Here is a 16,372-nt window from a genome sequence, read left to right as displayed (position 1 = left end):
GGAGCTGCTCGCTCACAACAACGTTGTAATCATCGAGCCGGTCCGGACGAAGATCGAGAAGATCTCGGAGAAGCCGCCGCACGCGCCGGCGGCCGTCTGCCGGATCACGAACGGGGCGCTGGGCGTACCGGGCGCTGGTGGGGGCGGCGGCCGTCGCCCGAACGTGCCGACGAACGGGGCGGCGGCGTCCGGCATCAAGAAACACTTCTTCTACCATCCGATCCGGGTGAACAAGGAGCTGCTGGACGAGGAGCTGCCGAGCCCGGACACGGTGCGCAATGTGCGCAAACTGTTCGAGGGCACGTTGCGGCTTGGCACCGCCGCCAAGCAGGCGTACGAGGAGGCGAAGGCGAACGGCACGGCAGGTATGTGTCGTTTATTCTTGTTTGTCAAAACTATCTACGTCTATACCAAGGTGCATGCTGGTCTCGTATGTAGTGGAGTGCTCTCTGGAGCGCAACCACGACTCTGATCCGACTCCGGCTATAGTTTATCCGTTTCCGACATCGGTAAGATCGGAATCACTAGTTCCGCCCAGAGTTGTCCGGAGTTGTCCGAAGTCATCTGGAGTTGTCCGGAGTCGTCCAAAATGATTACCCCGATCATAAAAACATTGTAACTGCCATCTCCGGCCGACTCCAGTCGACTTCGATTACAACTACGGACGACTCTGGACGACTCCGGACGACTCTGGACGACTCTGTACGACTCTGGACGACTCTGGACGACTCTGGAGGACTCTGGACGACTCTGGACGACTCTGGACGACTCTGGACGACTCTAGACGACTGCGAATGACTCCGGATGACTCCAGATGACTCCGGACGACTCCGGAAGAATCTGGATGACTCCGACTCCGGATGACTCCAACTCCAATGACTTCCGGCAATTCCGGACAGGTTCAGATGATTCCTTCAGACGGCTCGGATCAGAGTCGTCTCCGGATTTAAGCCATCTTTACCCAACACTACTCGCATGTCTTTCGTTGTAATATACACAATTTGAGCTGTAAGTTTCCAAAAAAACAACATAACCTTACAAAACGTGTCCGCCGCTCAAGCAAACCAGGGGGAGAGAAAAAGGAATAGAGATCCTTGCCTTGATCCTTGTAGACCTGCTCGCACATAAACGAAGACGATCAGTTGGTGCTCCTTGGCCACTTGTCCCCTCAATCTTTCCCCTCAAATCCCCCAAAACCCTCTTCTGCATCATACATCTAACGTATCACGTATCTTCTCTCTTCTTTTTCTTCACGTTCTCTCCACCCTCACCTGTGGTCCTGAATTCCCCCCGACAAAACACCCATTTCAATCTATATCCCTTCTTTTGGTATCTTCTCTATTCTTCGTGATCTTCCCACACCAAAAATATATCCCAATTATCCTTACTTCTACCTCCAAAACTCTCCACCCCTCCCCCTCTTCTCTGTACGTATGCACCACCTCTCCCCACTCCTCCCCTCCCACACACACACAATTCGTTCGTAGGCATCCGCAAATGGGACTCGGCCAGCCTGTCGAGCGGTGTATCGTCCAGCGGTGACCTTAGCTCCCCGTGTGACTGCGGCGAACCGGGTGAGGATGCGGCGGCGGCGACCAGCATCGAGTCGCAGCTGGCCGGCGAGCTGGAATCGCACTACGTCAGCCAGGACGTGCTGGAGAAGATACGGGAGTGCGGCTCGACCGTCACCTACTACGGTGGCCGCGTGCTGGACAAGCGCACCGAAGCGATCAGCACGATGACGCGGGCGATAATGCGCGAGATACGGGGGCAGGATCGGCAGTGTGGTGTCTGTCAGCCGCACGGCTGCCATCGTCACTCCATCGCCGATGATGAGCGGGTGGCGGAGGTGGACGAAGAAGAGGAAGAGGAGGAAGATGAGCAGGACGAGCATGACCATGCGCACGGCTGCTCCGGCAGCCTACGGAGGCCGCTGTCTGGCGAGCGGGAAGGTGGATTAGGTAACGCCGTGTGTTTGTGTAGAGAAACTGACTGTGTCTCTGTGTGTGTAATTGTTGCATGTAGTCGGTCATGAACCATCCAGTAGACTTAGAATTGTTCCGCACTTATGTTTTGTTTGTAGATATGTGATTTGTATTTGTGTCTTAAATGTCTCCAGCCGGATTTAGAAGAAGAGACTTCTCTGATGTTTTGTAGATCGGGACGCTTTAGTTGTGTGTAATGTGTAGATCACGTAGACACGTAGAAACTCCCAACTATTCACGTTCCAGCAACATCTGGAAACGAAAGGATCCATGTGCATTTGTAACTAACAAACCAAACTGATGTGCTGATGTGCTCCAGCTACATTTCAGAACCCTCTACGCCCTCTAGTAACCCTTTTTTGTATGCTTGTTTCTCCTCCCCAATTCGCAGGTGTTAAGTTCAAGCTGGTCAAATCGAACAGCTGCAGCAGTCGGCTGGAGCTGGCCGGCACCGGCAAGACGCCGCCGGATCTGCTGCGCCCGAACGGGCGCATGCGCGGCCGCCACATCCTCCCGGAGGAAAGCTCCACCCGCGGCACGGTCGAGGCAACGATCGAGGAGCCGGAAGAGAGCGTACGCGACATGGTCAGCCGGTTGGAGAGTGGCAACGGCGCCACGCTCATCACCGGACGCACCACCGCCAACAAACCGCGCATCATCGAGTCGCGTTGCATCGAAAAGTACGAACCGGCCGAGCCGGCCATCACGATCAACAGCCAGACGACGGTTGACGGGACGGCGACGATTGCGGCCGTCGGTGGAGTGGTTAGTGAGCGAAAGTCACCGGTACCGGCGCCACCAGCGGAATCCGGCGTCACCGTTAACAATCACATCAACGTGGTGCAGCCAGTCGCATCGATTCCGCAACCGCCACCGATACCGGGTCCGCTCGTGATACCGCCACTCCTGCGAGGAGGTCCAGCAAAAACATTACCCTCCATTGAAGTTGCAGCAGCAGCAGTACCACCATCACCACCCACAGCACCTGCGGTAATGTCCGGCGCTACCTCGATGGAGCGTCCACCGAAGGTTTGCCGGAACAGGAACGTGGATCTTGCGTTTGCCGCCACCATGCGCCAGCTGGTTGGGTTGAATGGAAACGGTACGGTGCTGCGGCCACCTTCCGCCGTCAAGAAGTCCTCCTCGCAGGTATCGGTGCACGGTGCAGAGTCCAATGATCAGTCCCCGCCGGACAGTGCACCGTCCAGTGCGGCTTCCGTTACGAAGACGGTTACATTTAACTTCACTAATGGAGCGTCGGCGGCGGCTACTGAGCAGACGACGAACGGGCATGAGGAGTCGCAACAGCATCATCACACGACGAATGGAACGCAGCAGCAGCAGCAGGTGGTAGACCAAAGTGAGAACCTGCGACCGAGCGCCATTGCCGAGCAGCGCAAGCTGGACGAGCTGACTTCGCCGAAGCTGGTGAACTGGAGCAGCATCGGGCGGTTCGACGAGCGCCAGTACTTCGCCAACGACCGGAAGCTGATCGAGAAGCGCAAGTACGACGACATGGAGTTCGAGGAGTTCGAGGTGCTCGATCCGAACGCACCGCCGGAGCACTACGACAGTCTCAACAGCAAGTGAGCGAATGATTTCATCAAAAAGGGAGCGCGTGTTCCGCGAGATTAAAACGGAACACACCGAAGATGTACGAGAAACCCACGCCAGATGCACACTTGTTTTTTGGCCATTTAGTCACTACGCTTAGTCGCTTTAACACACTTCCGAACCCTTATCTATATGTGTATCTACCGAGGAGGAGACGACGAACCCAACAAAACCCTCGCTACCGTCTTTGTGACTTCCTGTTTGTTTTTATGGCCAAAAAAACACGCACACTTTTAACTGTATTTATTATGGGGACTCTTCCTCCCCCTGCTGTGTCTGCGTGATAGCCTTTAACGCGTTTTAATCGTCATACCGCATAAAAGGGGCATCATCATATCGTTTCGTACGCTCTATTTTAATCTGCCTTACAATCCTTACATGTACATACTATATTTTACAAACTCTCGTCCGTCTGCTGCATATGGGTATGTCTGTGCGAAATCTGGTTTAACATCATTCCAAGAACATGTGGCATGTGTTGTGCTGTAATTTATTTGCAATATGCAATATAGCACCGATTCCCCGGCTAGAGGCCCCATTTTACACCCCGTTAAACGAAGAAGTCGAGAAACGATGATCAACGATTGATTGTGTATTTGAAGCAAAAGAAAGCCACCGACTGCAGGCTAGGCGTATATTCCAAATAGAAAACCACCTCCCTACCCCCCCCCCCCCCCCTTTCTTAAAGTGTAGATTTGTAGCGAAAACTACTTAGTTGCATGTTATTAAACGAAAGTAATCTGGAAAAATAAAATACGTTTATGGTTCAACCAAATTCTTGCGAGATGTCTAGTTTTAGTTTATTTTGTTTCAATAGTTGAGAAATTAATCTATCAAGAACTCATATCGCTTGAATAGCTTTTACTAAGAAAGCAAAACCAGCATTTGTAGGTAGCGTGAAAGTAACAATGACAATTTTAGCTTTTTGTTAAATTTGAAAAAAAAAAGAAATAAAATATTTCACACGTCGAAGGATGGAAGAAATTTAGGACTCCAATCGAGAAATATTATTTGCAATCAAAATAATAACATTTGATAATTTTTTTCAGTATTCCGTCATTTTGAGCGGTTAGTTGTATCAATGTATAAATGGATGACAGGAATAATGCTATAATTTGTATTTATACTTCAGCGTATTTTAAAGGCAAAAACCCAAAAGTCTTTAATTCCAATTTTCACCAACGTTTTGACTCTACTGAGGTACATTTTGAAATACTTTTTGTTTACATATTTTTTTATAAAAAAAAAATGTTTTTATTGCTACAATGTTTATAACAAACGCATCCCGACTGAATGTATGTGAGTGTCAAAGGTAATATTTAATTGTAATAAATATTTATGAGATATAACCAAATCTCAACATTTGACGTTCATTTCTTCTCGATTACTCAATGCACCTTAAGGTTTAAGTCCCACAATTTGATTCTGTAAGTAGTTTCCTGCAGAACACAATAAACACTCGTGTCATTTTTTGTTTTGTTTGTGCATAACCATTCTACGCTACACCAAAAGCTAACCAACTTAACATACCCTCGAATCATACGTGACAGCAGTACAATCGCAATGATGAAGTCATTTTCCCTGCAACCCGACACATCGTTCGAGCAGATCTGAAATCCCGTCTTAGCGCCTAAAGGGCTGCAATGCAAAGCAACGTTTCACAAGTATTGCCTACCTTCGGGAGCATTGCTGGTGTTGGTGCTGGATGCACTGCTGCTACTGCTGGTGCTACTGCTGCTAATATGTCTTCTGCTCACGGCACCACCACTGTTGCTGGAAGTGCTGCTGTTTGCGCGGCAGACGACACCACCGTCGATGATGATGCTGGGTTTTCGGGTGCTTCTGCTGGGGCCTCGATTGCTGCATCCGCCGCTGGCGGCTACTGTGGCGGTGGTGGAGTACCGGCGACTGGCGCATACAATCAGTGCTGTCTCCTGGAACGGGAAGAAAGCCAACATCGTAGGAAAGCATGAATAAACATGGCGAGGTAGAGAGTCGAAGGTAAACGGGTGTGCTTGAAATGGTTAAAATTTAAATATTTTCATATCAAATTTCCCTCCCAGCTGCCCGAGAGTTCTTGGATCGGAGCGCATCAAACTTCCGCCCAACATTTAATAAGTCTCACATTTCGCGCTTCAAGTGCTGCTACATGTCTAAATACCTGGGAGAGCCGTTTATCTTCCTTCCTATCGGTCTTCATCGCATTAAATCGAGACAGCTCCACTTCACCGTACGGGAAGTTTGCGGGATTCCATCGCTTTCGCGCTGTAGTCGTGGTTGTCAGCTGGCTGCTGGTCCATCGTACCGGATCGAATCACGAGTACCCAGCAGCAGCAGCAGCAGCAGCACCAGCTGTGGTAAATTGTGGTAAAGTTAGAGTACACCAAGGAATACCAAACTCATTTCCGCCCATCTGCAGCCATTCTGCCCGTGGGTAGAAGGTTTACTAAAGTGTGCATTGGAACATTTCTCGGTTTGCCGCAGTAGCGAGCGATGCAGTAACTGAAGTGATTTCCGAAGACACTCCATCGTACCGATAAACAAAGGATATTTAGATTGACCCAATACCACCGCTTATGCTTCGCTAGGTAGTAGAAACTACACTGGAAGTTTTTTGATGTTGTTATTCTCGCTTCAAAGATTTATAGGTGAGATAATTCAGCAAATATACGATAAGTGCCTAACATATCTTTCACGTGCATTATATCTTAAAGCTAGATCATGATTGAAGCGGGCATAATAATGAAATTGAAGCCTAATAAACTCGAATATCTTTAAACATAATCATCCGTCCTCATTAACCAGCACCACAACATAAACATTACCTGTTCTTGCTGTGTGATAATTATACTTTATCAAAAACTCATTCGAGCGAACCATTCCCACACATGGCTAAATATTCGAAGTTTTTCACCTGAATCCCACGTGTGTTTGTCGAGATAATGTCCCTACGCTGCTCGGTAACGCTTAATGAAAGCTATTTTCTTGACCTCGGAGCTATTATACCTGCCATGGGGCAGCGGCGGCGTGTAGCTAGAAAAGGGATATTAAATATTTATCATAATTACCCAATCTGCACCCGACACAGGCAAACACACACAAGCCGGTGCGTTCGACCAAAACCAAACCAACGACTCCTTGTTGTGATTAATGAGGGGAGCTTTGTTTCGTGGTGGAAAGGACACTCACTGAACCATTTCGAGCAGTTTCTGGCGAACCGTTCGTAGACACCCACCTTTCCCAAATCGGCTGGCTAAGGGCGGTCAACCTCTGTGTGACGGTGTCTCGGACCCATAGCTTCGGACTGCTGTGCTGTGGATTAGGAGGGTTGTGACCCACATTCGGACACAGGTGAACAACAGCGGTGAAATGTTTTCATTATAAACTATTGGATTAAACAAATCGATCGGTTTCCGTGGTGTAGTGGTTATCACATCCGCCTAACACGCGGAAGGCCCCCGGTTCGATCCCGGGCGGAAACAATGGATGTTTATTTTATATATGTATTTATTGCGGACATTTTGGGTTATGAATACTATCATCATGTATCCAATTTCATATGGGCATAATCTTCTTTCAGATTTGTAGTGTCTTGAAGACTTGTGGAATTAAATATTTCTATAACTCATCGCTCTCCAACCATTTTAGGATCACGGACCACTTGGCTTTGAAAATGCATTTGCTGTGGCCCACATATGTTAATACCATGTAGTTTTTAGACTTAGATCAAAACATTTTGATAAAAAATGTGTTAAAATCTTATTTTAGAACTGCCTGTTGAACATTTAATCTTCACTGTGGTGGAAAAATGCACGATATGTATTGTAATAAGCTTTTCAACCATAGGTAGAAGACCACTGCTATAATTTAAAGAATGCTTATAATAGGCTTACTAGGGAGTAAATAAACATTTCATACACAGACAGTTTATTTTTTTCCAAAATGAAATTGAAAAATTATGTAAAGTTAAACCAGACACAACAAAAAAATCATGCATCCTCCGTGACAGTGTATTTTTTCCAACAAGCTTTCGACTGCTGGCAACACTGCCGTGACCAGGATTCGAACCTGGGTTACTACGGCCACAACGTAGGGTCCTAACCACTAGACGATCACGGCTTCAGATGCTTGGTTGGAAAGGGTCTCAACGAACCTCAATTTAAGTTGCTCAAGCAAATGTAAATGGCTTTCATGCAAGCCCAACTTTCAAATGAGGTAAGCAAAATCGAAATCAAAGAAGAATTGAAAAGAAACTCGAAGAAATCAAAATCCGATTCAACAGTAAAAGTGTAGACGTCGGTTAAAAAAATGCATATTTCGATACAGTGTCGATTTCAGAAACCATTCGATTGTTGCTTACATGCACTATCGTAAACCTGTTGTTAACGTATTGCAACCATAATGAACAATCCCAATTAAACAGTTTAACGGGTTTAGATTAGTTGTTAAGAAATTGAAAAAAAAAACTATAAACATTATTCTTCCTAGAAAACTAATATATTTTCATATGCAATACACATACCACTATTTTAGAGTTGTTTACAGGTTAAAAAATATGCATCCTCCGTGACAGTGTCTCTTTTCCCAGTAGACTTTCGACTGCTGGCAACACTGCCGTGACCAGGATTCGAACCTGGGTTACTACGGCCACAACGTAGGGTCCTAACCACTAGACGATCACGGCTTAAGATGCTTCTCTGACAGTGGTTTCAAGAAACCCCAATTTAAGCTACTCTCGCACGAAAACGAAAGCAAAATTGTAATCAACGAGAAAGAAAAAACCGAACGAAATTCGATCATAGACGAAACAGAAAGCAGAGCTTGCAAAAAACCGGAACTAATTAAAATGCATTTACCATATCCAGTGTCATTTACAGCAAGCAATCAATTGTTAAATGCATAGGCATAACTTAAATGTATTCTTGGGTTGTTAAGACCATCCAGTGGTTTACAAAATAACGACTAACGATACAGATTAACACAGGTTATTGACACATATTAACACAGGCCCAAGTTCATATCTTCTGGATGCATTACTGGGATTAATACTCAGTTGTTTGATTTAGAATATGAACATCATGCTACATAATTGAAGTTACAACATTTACATTCGGTCTTTGATAGAATCATTCCCGTAATTAAACCTCCCAAGCTTGAAACAGAGTTTCACTTCGTCAGACCGAAAAAAAAATCACATCTTCCGTGACAGTGTCTCTTTTCCCAGTAGACTTTCGAAGACTGCTGGCAACACTGCCGTGACCAGGATTCGAACCTGGGTTACTACGGCCACAACGTAGGGTCCTAACCACTAGACGATCACGGCTTAAGATGCTTCTCTGACAATGGTTTCAAGAAACGCCAATTTAAGCTACTCTCACACGAAAACGAAAGCAAAATGGAAACGAAACGAAAGTGAATTGAAGGAAAGCACAGAGTCATTTACAGTAAGCAATCGATTGTTGGATGCATTGGCGTAACTTTGCCTGCGGTGTGTCTGGTTTTAACGATCTTCCAGTGCTTTTACGATTGACGAAAAACACAACAGATTTGCAGGGGTTATCACAAGCCTGCATTTCATATATTCTGCATGTATTATTTGGATTAATATTCAGTTGTTCAAAAAACAATCTACAATGAAATAAAGTTATAACAAAAATGATACCTCAATACTTGATTTCACTCAGTGACAAAGGCTTAATCGGAAGAAATATATCAGGTATTATTATATGGAAACACCAAACTAAATTTCTCTTTGTTACACGAACAAAAAAGAATCCCATCTTCCGTGACAGTGTCATTTTCCCAGCAAGCTTTCGAAGACTGCTGGCAACACTGCCGTGACCAGGATTCGAACCTGGGTTACTACGGCCACAACGTAGGGTCCTAACCACTAGACGATCACGGCTTTAGATGTGGAGTTGAGGTACCTCCGATTCCGAGTCTTTTTGTAGAGCAAAACACCATGCGGAAACTGGGTTGAGATTGGAACTGAAGCGATCACTCCCACCGCCGGTGAAAGTACAGCAAACGTTGCCCATAAAAAGCGTGCGATTGACCACAGCATCAGAGCTTACTCCCTCCAAGCAACGAAACGAGTGAAAGGAGAATGCAAAAAAAACAGATCTTGCTTTATTTCTTTTATTCTATTAATTGTTTTCGTGTTTTCGAGCTATTAAAACTTCATTTCTGAAAGGTAGTTATACTTAGATCAACAAAACTAATTTGGAGGTTTAAGCGTCTATGCAAAACAAAAAAGGTCTCTGTTTCCGCCCGGGATCGAACCGGGGGCCTTCCGCGTGTTAGGCGGATGTGATAACCACTACACCACGGAAACCGATGAATGAATCATATAAAATATGATATAAAAATTGTTGTTTCATAATAGGAAAAACGTCTAAGAAAGTCCTTTTTTAATCGCAAAAAAGAAGCTAAAGAACGTTACGCATCGACGTAACAAGATGTTACCTTCATCGGTTTATTGCTATCGACCAACTAACCACAACTACTTAAAACGCACGCATAAAACCATACCGAAATCAGCAACAAGCACGTCAGCTGTCGTAAAAATGATAAACAACCCAAATGTTATTATCGCCACACACCAGAAACACGGCGGCACCCATATCCTTGCCATCAAGATGATATTTGGCGTGCCTTTTGTCGTACACCGTCCCGAAAAAGATGGATGGATGACGTGTACATGGCCCGAGCAAACCGGCGAAAAGCTGGCAAAAATCACTCAACCGGGGAAATGCTTTCGAAACCACTGGCAGAATATAAATGACACTGGCACCCGGCTTTATAAGGCATCGCAGGAACGCCGAAACCGGCCCACGCGCCTTTGCCGGTAGGACAACAACTTTTGGTCCATCGGCAGTTTGGTCAACAGAAGCAAAATATAACTGTGTTCTCGCTATCACAAATTTCTACATTTATCTTCTAGTATAATCCATCGTTGCTGCTACGAAAGCGATGGGTTTATTGTCTCTGTTCCTTTCAGTTCTTTCCAGCTGCATTGTGTGTACTCGCGTTGTGTTTTGTTCACTACGCTGCCTCACACTGTCAAACGCATCCATCACTGTTCGATCGCGCCGTGGGAACGGACACCGAGTGTGGCTCCTTCCAGCCAGAAGGAATGGGATTTGTTTTTCTTAACTCTCGGTACGAGTTCACTGGCGATTGAAAAGGATGCGTTAGCTCAGTTCAGAGCTTTCAAGAAATGATTGCCAACGGAGAGCTTAAGCTTTGGGTGATTGTATTTCAACACCACCCGGTAGATATCTAATCTGGTGTATGTGCGGGTAAATGTGTACTGTGGTGATCTATTCTGCCAGCAAGTGGGAGGAATTGTGTGTATTGAAAAGATTAGACCAACAACATGTTCAAAATAAAAAGATTATCTATCTGGTGCTGAAATCTAGATATTAGATAAACGCATGAGAAAAGAGAAGAACTGCGAATAATTTTCAAATAAAATAGAATACATTGAATTGCATAGTAACTATTTAAACACCCTCAAGCACTGAAATCAAACATGCCAGTAAAGAGACACTGTAGGCTATACAAGTAACGGCAAGCAAACATAGGAACGTGACAGAAACTTTAAAGCCGCAGTAGCAATCTTCAACGATTGCCCACCAACAGGCTCTCCATCCAGGGCAAGGCACGTGGAAATATTTTAATCAAATTATTATCCCTCAGTAAAGAGTGCTCAAGCAGCCCTGTCCAACTGAGTCCTCTGCTGTAACTGAGCAAAGCTAATATTGACCACCACGAAATTAATTTCATCAACCACTTTTATTACGAGGAGATGGGTTTTCCTGAGCTTAGAGCAATACCCGTGTGGCTGAGGCAGCTACTACTTGAAGCATGTTTAGAATTTATTAAAAGGAGCAAGGGACGGGCAAAAATAATCGATTTTGAACGTACTTTTCTTTTCGTTTCCGAAATGAAATGGAAAATCAATGCCCATCTCACCTTAACCTAGGACCGAATGAGGCCAAAGAGTCCATTCGTTCCCATCTCAAACTAAATGTGCTACAGTTGTCGCTTTCACAGTCGCCAGCAGCCACACCGAAAAGGCAGGACGGCACTCGACCACCGAATCGTGCTAAGGATCATCCCACACACCGGAGTACGTCCACCAGGAGAAAAAAAAAACGCAAAAGCAGAAAGCAAGACAATTCCAAATACAAACAGCCCAAGCTTATCGGCATTGTGATCCCCGAACACGTACGAATTATGAAATCCTTCAAGCTCGTTTCACTTAGAGTCCAATGGGGGCTCATAGTACCAGGACTCCTGCGGATCTTGCTTGCAGAGTGGTGGCAAACTTCTCCGTCCATGGCGAGCGCTCTAATGGTCCTCTGCCAGCATGCAGCACACGTTCCCACTGTATTAGGCCGATAAACTTTGGCAACATTTAACGCAACGCGGATTGGGAAGATTTTGGGGGAAGATTTTGGGAGTAAGCGAGCGGAAGTTCCTTCGGTCTGTTTAAGTAGAAAGTGACACAAAATTTGCTTTATCCATTTAGGAAACTTTGGCTTGTTTAACACATTTACTTGTCCCCTGCATGCTGAGATTAGGCTAAGGAACAACTTAATTATTTCCTTGCTGCAAACATTAGGGATGAATAATTTCATTGCATTTTTGGTCTCTTTGCACTGTACCTTCCATTAACGAACATTCCAAAACATGCACGTACCCCATTAGCAAGGTCCCATTCCTCCTATGCTATTGAGCACGAATCGAGCAGCCGATCAGTTTTGAGCATGACGCTAATCGCCTTCAATAATTCATTTTTATTGCTCACAATTCACGTACGCATGGAATTACGCATCCACACGCCCCCCCGTAGGTAAAATTATAACGCTTTGCTACCCAGTGCAGCGTCCCGGCACTGTGTTACACACGGTTACAGCTGTGCGCCCGTAATAGACAGCGCCGTAAGACATGCGTTGCATACGAAAAACATCGCAAATGAACACTACATACGACCCCGCGCGCTCTCGGCATGCGGAAAGAGAGTGGAACAGTCGCATGAACAGAGCGGAGTCATGCTACGGTGGCCCCGTACGACGATGGCGCACGATAAGGGGATGAACGAAAATAACAAGCAGGGGTAAAATGGAAACAAAACAGCAAACACGAGTTTTGCTATCGCTGTCAATCCGGTGGGGGGGGAGGCCATGTAAGAGAATGCACACAGTTGTGGTTGCGTGACTGGGGCGGATTTTCTTTCACATCATCGAGACCGACAGCAGCAGACGACGAACCACCACCGCCGCCGACCAATCTCTGCGAGCAAATCGCAAACCGAACCGACAGCACGCACCCGCCTTCAATAGCCGTGATCGTCTAGTGGTTAGGACCCTACGTTGTGGCCGTAGTAACCCAGGTTCGAATCCTGGTCACGGCAGTGTTGCCAGCAGTCGAAAGTCGGCTGGGAAAATAAACACTGTCACGGATGAAGGAAATTTTTTTTTTTTCTTTTCAATCGTGAACAAACGTCAAATAGTATGATTCATCAAAGATGAGGAAACTTCATTTAACTATATTTCACAAATTTGTTTGTATTGCATTTAATTGCAATATACGTATATGTATCTATACCTAAAAAATGTATGCAAATTATAATTATGTACTTTGCCAATGCCAAAATTATTGTTGTAAAAAATGAGGCTAGCAAGCTGTACAACTTGACAGCTAAAAATATGTTTGCTCGAACAAGCGGAAAATGATTTCATTTTCGATCCATTTGTCTTGCTGCTAGGACAGTTGTTTATGCTTGCTTCAGCACTGCCAACCAGTACCAACCAACCAGCCCGACTGTAATTCCCCGTTAGACTCACTTTTCTAAAATAAGAATGAAGTAAAAATACTGCTAAAAATAGGATCATATCATCCACTCACATAAAACAGGCACACACACACACACGAAATTCAACGCGTTATTCTTTTTCTGTGAAAAGGCAGTAAAACCAAACCATAAAGTAGCGTCGTGCTCGGAAATGACAAATACCGAATAAATTAAATCATTTGTAATGTTAAATATAGAGTGCAAAGCGTGTGTGTGAAGCGTTATAAATGTTACATTAATCAGAGCTATCTGAACAAAATAAATATAGTATGCTTTTTCGATACCTTCCTTGTATGCGTATTTTTAGTTGGTGACTTATAATTTCCAGTCGATAGGCTCCCTATAACCCGCATGATATTCCCCCCCATCCCACGCCCGGTAAACAACATTTGTGTTCCGTCTTTTGACTTTTTCCCATTTTCTTTTTTGGATATGCGTCCACAAACAGCGAAGGATACACTCACGGTGTCTGCGCCCAAGTGTGCCCGGTCGTATTTCGTTGGCGCCATCAGCAAATTGACGTACGCAACAACATATACCAAGAGAAACGATGGCAATCCCTGCGAGACTAGCGCACCGGGCAACCGACTGGTGAATCGTAAAGCATCTTTCGCCTTTTGATAGGAGCAGAAGTCTGACCACCAGAGCTGTTTTGTAACGCAAAACACGAACTGTAAGATGTGAAGTAAGCTTTATTACTATTATTAGGGTACAGTGTGCGATCATGATGCCTTTCCGGGTGCCATCATGATTGGACCAAAGATGCATTGTAGTATGTAAATGTAGTGGAAATATTGCAAGAAGAGCTCTTCCAATTATTATCTATGCTATATTCTTCATTCTTCAATTATTGCCTCAAATCCCTGAAATCAACTATTGAAGCAAACCAATAACCTCTCATTTGTTCATGATTTTCTGCCTTTTTCATTCCACGGCGAGAACAGTCCACCCTTCGAAAGCAACCAAAAGTTACGATCGATGTGTTCCTTCCTTCATCTCTGAGTCACCCAGCATATGTGACGCTGCTAAAAGGTATCCCTCCCAAGGCAACGCCAGAAAAGGACTTTTTCATCGATTGTATGCCATTAGTGTGACTTCCTGGTCGCTTTCGCAGTCCCCATCACAACCAACACCACCGAAAACTACTACGACGACTACTGTTCCCCCTACACTACCGGAAGAACGTGCATGAGAAAGCGAAAGCATAAAACAAATTACGGTCACTAATCCGGGCGTAATCATGATTAAAACTAGTCACGCTTTTCCTTCCGCTCCCGGGGCACAACGACAGTCAGGGGAAGGTCAGTAAAAGAATTCCGTGTCAAACGGGGAAGGGCAAATGTGTGCGTGTGTGTGTGTCTCTCTCTCTCTCTCTCTTCCTTCTACCTTTTCTCTCATGTGTGACTGCTGCCGCAAGGATGCTATTTAAACCGAGCTTCTTGTGCGTAGAAGAAGCACGTGGTGTGTGTAACGCATTCAACCATATTTTGTCGCTTTCGTGGAATTAAGTCTTTCGTTGGAGGGAAGGAATAAAAAATAATTTACAACATGAGAGAGCCCTTCTTCATAGCGCTTCGGCATGATGCTGTCTAGTGAAAGAAGAGCAATCTTCTGCTTCGTTCGGAAGGCGACATCGATGTAGTACCCTTTGAAATTTGTGTATAGAGCTTTTCCGTCTATGTTAATAGACCGTCCTCCGGTTGGTTGCTTCATACGCATAAAAGCATCCATTTAGAGCAGAAAAGCGTCGCAAGAAAATGCACATAAAGGTTGGTAATAGGATCAGACACACATTTATCGGCACGGTACAATCTGGTTTTGATTGTTATACACATGAAAGTAGTCAAATGAAGATAGCGTTTGTTGTTTGGAGTAGAATAAAAATATCATCGTTTGGTGCATTTAATCCTCTCTCCATCGATCAACTATACACTGCATGATTATACTTCAAGCAACGATTAAAGGTAGCGTAGAACAAATAGCTTCATTTCCCAACTACCTACAGAAATAAAACAAATAAAAATCAGATAATCAAATAAAAAAAAAACCTAACAGCTTATGCCATTGTGATACGATCCATAACGGTGTCCATTACGGGAAATGTCGCCATCAACAAACTCATGTATGCATGATTTGTGCTCCTGCTGTACTGATAGCATCCTCTCTGCCAGTGCTCAAGGGCCATCATCGATTGTTATAAAAGTAAACAAACGCACCGTCCTTCTTCACCGTGGTGTGTGGTCAAGTGCTTGTACAACAATCAATAATAAAAACATAATGCTCTCACTATCCCCGAGGGCCCCACCACCATCATATCGATCGCGTTGAGATAAATGCTTATCAATCTGCGTTTCTTCTGCTGACAGTTATCGATCAATCTCGTACCGTAAATATTGCTTTCAGATTAGATAATAACACTTTATTTCTCACACTTCTGGCTCACTACGAAAAAAAAGCGGTTTACTGTGAAGGTGTGTCTAGCTTCATTGGTATGTGTGTGTGTGTATGTAATCAATCATGGAACGGTTGTACAACAGTCGAAGCCCCGAACCGATAACCTTCATCGAAGCAGATTGGGGAGGGAGAAGACGTCGTTGTAACGGTAGAAGATGTCAAAGAATTTTGAAACCTGACGCCAGCTTTCTTCAGAAAAACAAAGATTAAAGGCAAAAAGGTTAAACGTGTGAGAAAAAAAAGAAGAGTCTAGCAACAGCAGCTGAGCATAAAAACAACACCACCAACTTTATTTATGTTCTTATCAACCTCAGCCAATGTTTGGAATTTCTACAGTTGAACCAACGAGTGTAAATTCCCTCATCCATTTTCCCCCTCCCCTGCGTCAAGGATCATATGAGCCAAATTTTTCAACTCAAACAACAATTTTGCCAGACTTTCCAGCGCCTTGTATGCA

At 44.9% G+C, this 16,372-nt stretch overlaps 1 protein-coding gene and 7 non-coding genes across 8 annotated transcripts in view; 2 read left to right on the top strand and 6 right to left on the bottom strand.

Moving 5' to 3' along the window:
• Positions 1-16,372, bottom strand: part of LOC120953664 (calcium uniporter protein, mitochondrial) — a 126,438-nt gene that overhangs the window by 86,157 nt on the left and 23,909 nt on the right. Inside the window, exon 3 of the mRNA XM_040373808.2 lies at positions 5,275-5,533. Coding sequence (XP_040229742.2) covers positions 5,275-5,533 — 259 coding nt within the window. The remainder of the gene's footprint in view (positions 1-5,274; positions 5,534-16,372) is intronic.
• Trnav-aac (transfer RNA valine (anticodon AAC)) lies at positions 7,009-7,081 on the top strand. Its single transcript has one exon. It is a non-coding gene; the product is annotated as a tRNA-Val (tRNA).
• Positions 7,647-7,718, bottom strand: Trnah-gug (transfer RNA histidin (anticodon GUG)). Its single transcript has one exon. It is a non-coding gene; the product is annotated as a tRNA-His (tRNA).
• Trnah-gug (transfer RNA histidin (anticodon GUG)) lies at positions 8,212-8,283 on the bottom strand. The gene has a single exon. It is a non-coding gene; the product is annotated as a tRNA-His (tRNA).
• Positions 8,851-8,922, bottom strand: Trnah-gug (transfer RNA histidin (anticodon GUG)). The gene has a single exon. It is a non-coding gene; the product is annotated as a tRNA-His (tRNA).
• Trnah-gug (transfer RNA histidin (anticodon GUG)) lies at positions 9,433-9,504 on the bottom strand. The gene has a single exon. It is a non-coding gene; the product is annotated as a tRNA-His (tRNA).
• Trnav-aac (transfer RNA valine (anticodon AAC)) lies at positions 9,861-9,933 on the bottom strand. The gene has a single exon. It is a non-coding gene; the product is annotated as a tRNA-Val (tRNA).
• Positions 12,949-13,020, top strand: Trnah-gug (transfer RNA histidin (anticodon GUG)). The gene has a single exon. It is a non-coding gene; the product is annotated as a tRNA-His (tRNA).

Source organism: Anopheles coluzzii, chromosome 2, assembly GCF_943734685.1.
Source record: "Anopheles coluzzii chromosome 2, AcolN3, whole genome shotgun sequence".
NCBI lineage: Eukaryota > Metazoa > Arthropoda > Insecta > Diptera > Culicidae > Anopheles > Anopheles coluzzii.
This window is presented reverse-complemented; position numbering and strand designations above follow the sequence as displayed.